This window comes from Arachis ipaensis, chromosome B7, assembly GCF_059453495.1.
Source record: "Arachis ipaensis isolate K30076 ecotype BB chromosome B7, ASM5945349v1, whole genome shotgun sequence".
Taxonomy (NCBI): domain Eukaryota; kingdom Viridiplantae; phylum Streptophyta; class Magnoliopsida; order Fabales; family Fabaceae; genus Arachis; species Arachis ipaensis.
In genome coordinates, this window is record NC_142442.1 from 119,478,208 (window position 1) to 119,480,523 (window position 2,316).

Below are 2,316 nucleotides of genomic sequence, written 5' to 3' on the forward strand. Positions count from 1 at the left end.
AAGTTGATGGATAAATAAAATAGAGAAAGAATGGAGAAATAACCGTTTTAATTGTGTCTTAGGGAGATAAATAAAACAGAGAAAAAGTGGGAGATAACCGCTTTGCCAATTTGCCAATTGTTAGTAGAGGTTGATAGGGATAAATAAAATAGAGGAAGAGTAGGAGATAACGGTTTGCCAATCGTGTTAGGAGAGGTTTGCCAATTATTATGAGAGGTTGATGGGAATAAATAAAACAGAGGAAGAATGAGAGATAATCGTTTTAATTCTCTTCTCATTTTTTTCTATTTTATTTATCGTGTGAGTATAAGTTTAGTTTCGATCTAGTATGGTACATATATCAGCGTTTTCATTTCTTATGGGTACAAATAGTCATTTATTCTTTAAATATATTCCCATACAACAAATCAAATTTAAATATATTTCAAATTTTTAAAAATTAATACTCAAGAGAGTATATAAAAAATTTAAAAATTTTGTTAGTTAGAATCAATAGTATTAATAGTGAATAGTTAGAAAATGGGTAATCGTATTAATAGTGGGTAGTGTGCACTTATGTATTAATAGTGAGTATTCTCATAAACGTGCGTGCTTATTTTCAATGTACAGTCCATCTTTTCTATCATTTAAAATAGACTTTATCTTCTTTATTATTTAAAATCGTTCATTTTTTTATTATTTGAAACGTTCTATTTTTAAGAGTTTTGTCCAATTTAAATCATTAATATTTTTTATTATTTTCAAAAAGTATATTTAATTATTTATAAATACATATATCTCGTTTAGAATATAAACGAGATTGTACGTATTTTGTCTACAGATATACAAAAATTGAAAAATTACACATATCTCATTTACGAAATAGATATAAAATTATCTTATTTATAGTGTAAATGAAATAAGAAAAGAATATTTATTTTGATAAATATTTTTTAAATTATTTATTTAAGTAATTATTATAATTTATTTATTTATTAAAATAAAAAATCCCACTTTTACTTTTTAAGTTCTGCGAATAAGTTAATGAAGATTTTTTTTTTTGTTTTTAATTTGCTGTAAAAGTATATAGTAATTTTATTTAAAATGATGAGTTGCTGTGACTGGTTGGTGGCACTTTGGAAAGTGGAATATAAGCAGTGATTCTGTGAAAGTGAAACACAGTAACACAGAGTTTGCTTTCACGTGGGTTGGTGCAATGGTGCCATGATAACTCCCACCACCAACGCCTACCATCATTCCCATTCCTATAAATCACAAACAAACACACGATACATGCCACACTATACAAAACAATAATAATTCACCCCAATATGATGCTGCTCCAAATTTTTAATTTAATAAAAATCCTTACATACTATTAAACTATTAGTTCAACGAATAATCATTTTTTTTTTGTGAATGGAGCGGCGCGTGCATGCACTCCGATTGGAACCCAGGACGACTGGGTGGTGCGCAGTAGTAGTGACTCTGCCACCCCTAATTTGCCATCTCCTTAGCATTCTTCAGAGCAACAATTAAACCGCCAATATAGTTTAATTTCTCCACATACCTACTACTACTAATAATAAATACATCACTATCACTAATTGCAGAACCGCCAACTATAGTCTGTTAGTAAGTTAGTTAGTTGTTAGTGAGTAACGGCATGGAGTCGGGCAAAAAGTCCAGGTTGGTACGGATGCTGCCAGCGTGGCAGTATCTCTGGAGGTCATCGTGGTTAACGAAGCGGGAGGACGATGAGTCAGATCGGGAAATGAAGCGGAGGATCTCTTTGAAGAGGGCTTCGTCGCATGGAATAGCGAGGGGACCGTGGTTCGAGAAACCGTACTCTTCCTCCGCGTGGAAGAGAAGGTTCTTGAACACCGGGTGGTTCAAGTGGGTGGCGCGTACCACGAATCTCGTGGAGTTGCTGCCCACGCACACCGCCACGTGTCCTGCGGGGACATCGGAGGGCGTACGCTGGCTCTTCGACCACGACGACTTATTGTGGGCCTTGTTGCGCCATCGCCGCAGCATCTGCCGGAGCCACACTATGTGGCGGATCTTGCTGCATTTTCCGATCCCGGATGATGATGACATTTTCGAACAGAAGGGTGAAAGTGAGAAGGGAGTGGGGGAGTTGTTATGGTTGGAGGAGTTGTGGTTTTATAATGGGCAAGACTGGAAGTACCCTTGGTGTTGCATCATAATTGCCAATTTACCATCACCATTATTCAAAGCCACTAAGAATATGCTGACTATAACTAGATCCATCTGTGACGTGTCTCTCTTTTACTTTCATTTTCATAGTGCTCCTTTTGTTTATTATTGTTAGTA

At 35.1% G+C, this 2,316-nt stretch overlaps 1 protein-coding gene across 1 annotated transcript; it reads right to left on the reverse strand.

Annotated features, from left to right (window-relative positions):
- Positions 1-1,036: 1,036 nt before the first annotated feature.
- Positions 1,037-2,114, reverse strand: LOC107608119 (protein SMALL AUXIN UP-REGULATED RNA 12). The gene has a single exon (XM_016310004.3). It carries the CDS (start codon positions 2,077-2,079, stop codon positions 1,624-1,626), a length of 456 nt encoding a protein of 151 aa, XP_016165490.1. The 5' UTR covers positions 2,080-2,114; the 3' UTR covers positions 1,037-1,623.
- Positions 2,115-2,316: the final 202 nt, after the last annotated feature.

Bases quoted from the DNA above. Each gene is read 5' to 3' on its own strand.
- LOC107608119 (XM_016310004.3), bottom strand. From the start codon at position 2,079: ATGTCATCATCATCCGGGATCGGAAAATGCAGCAAGATCCGCCACATA.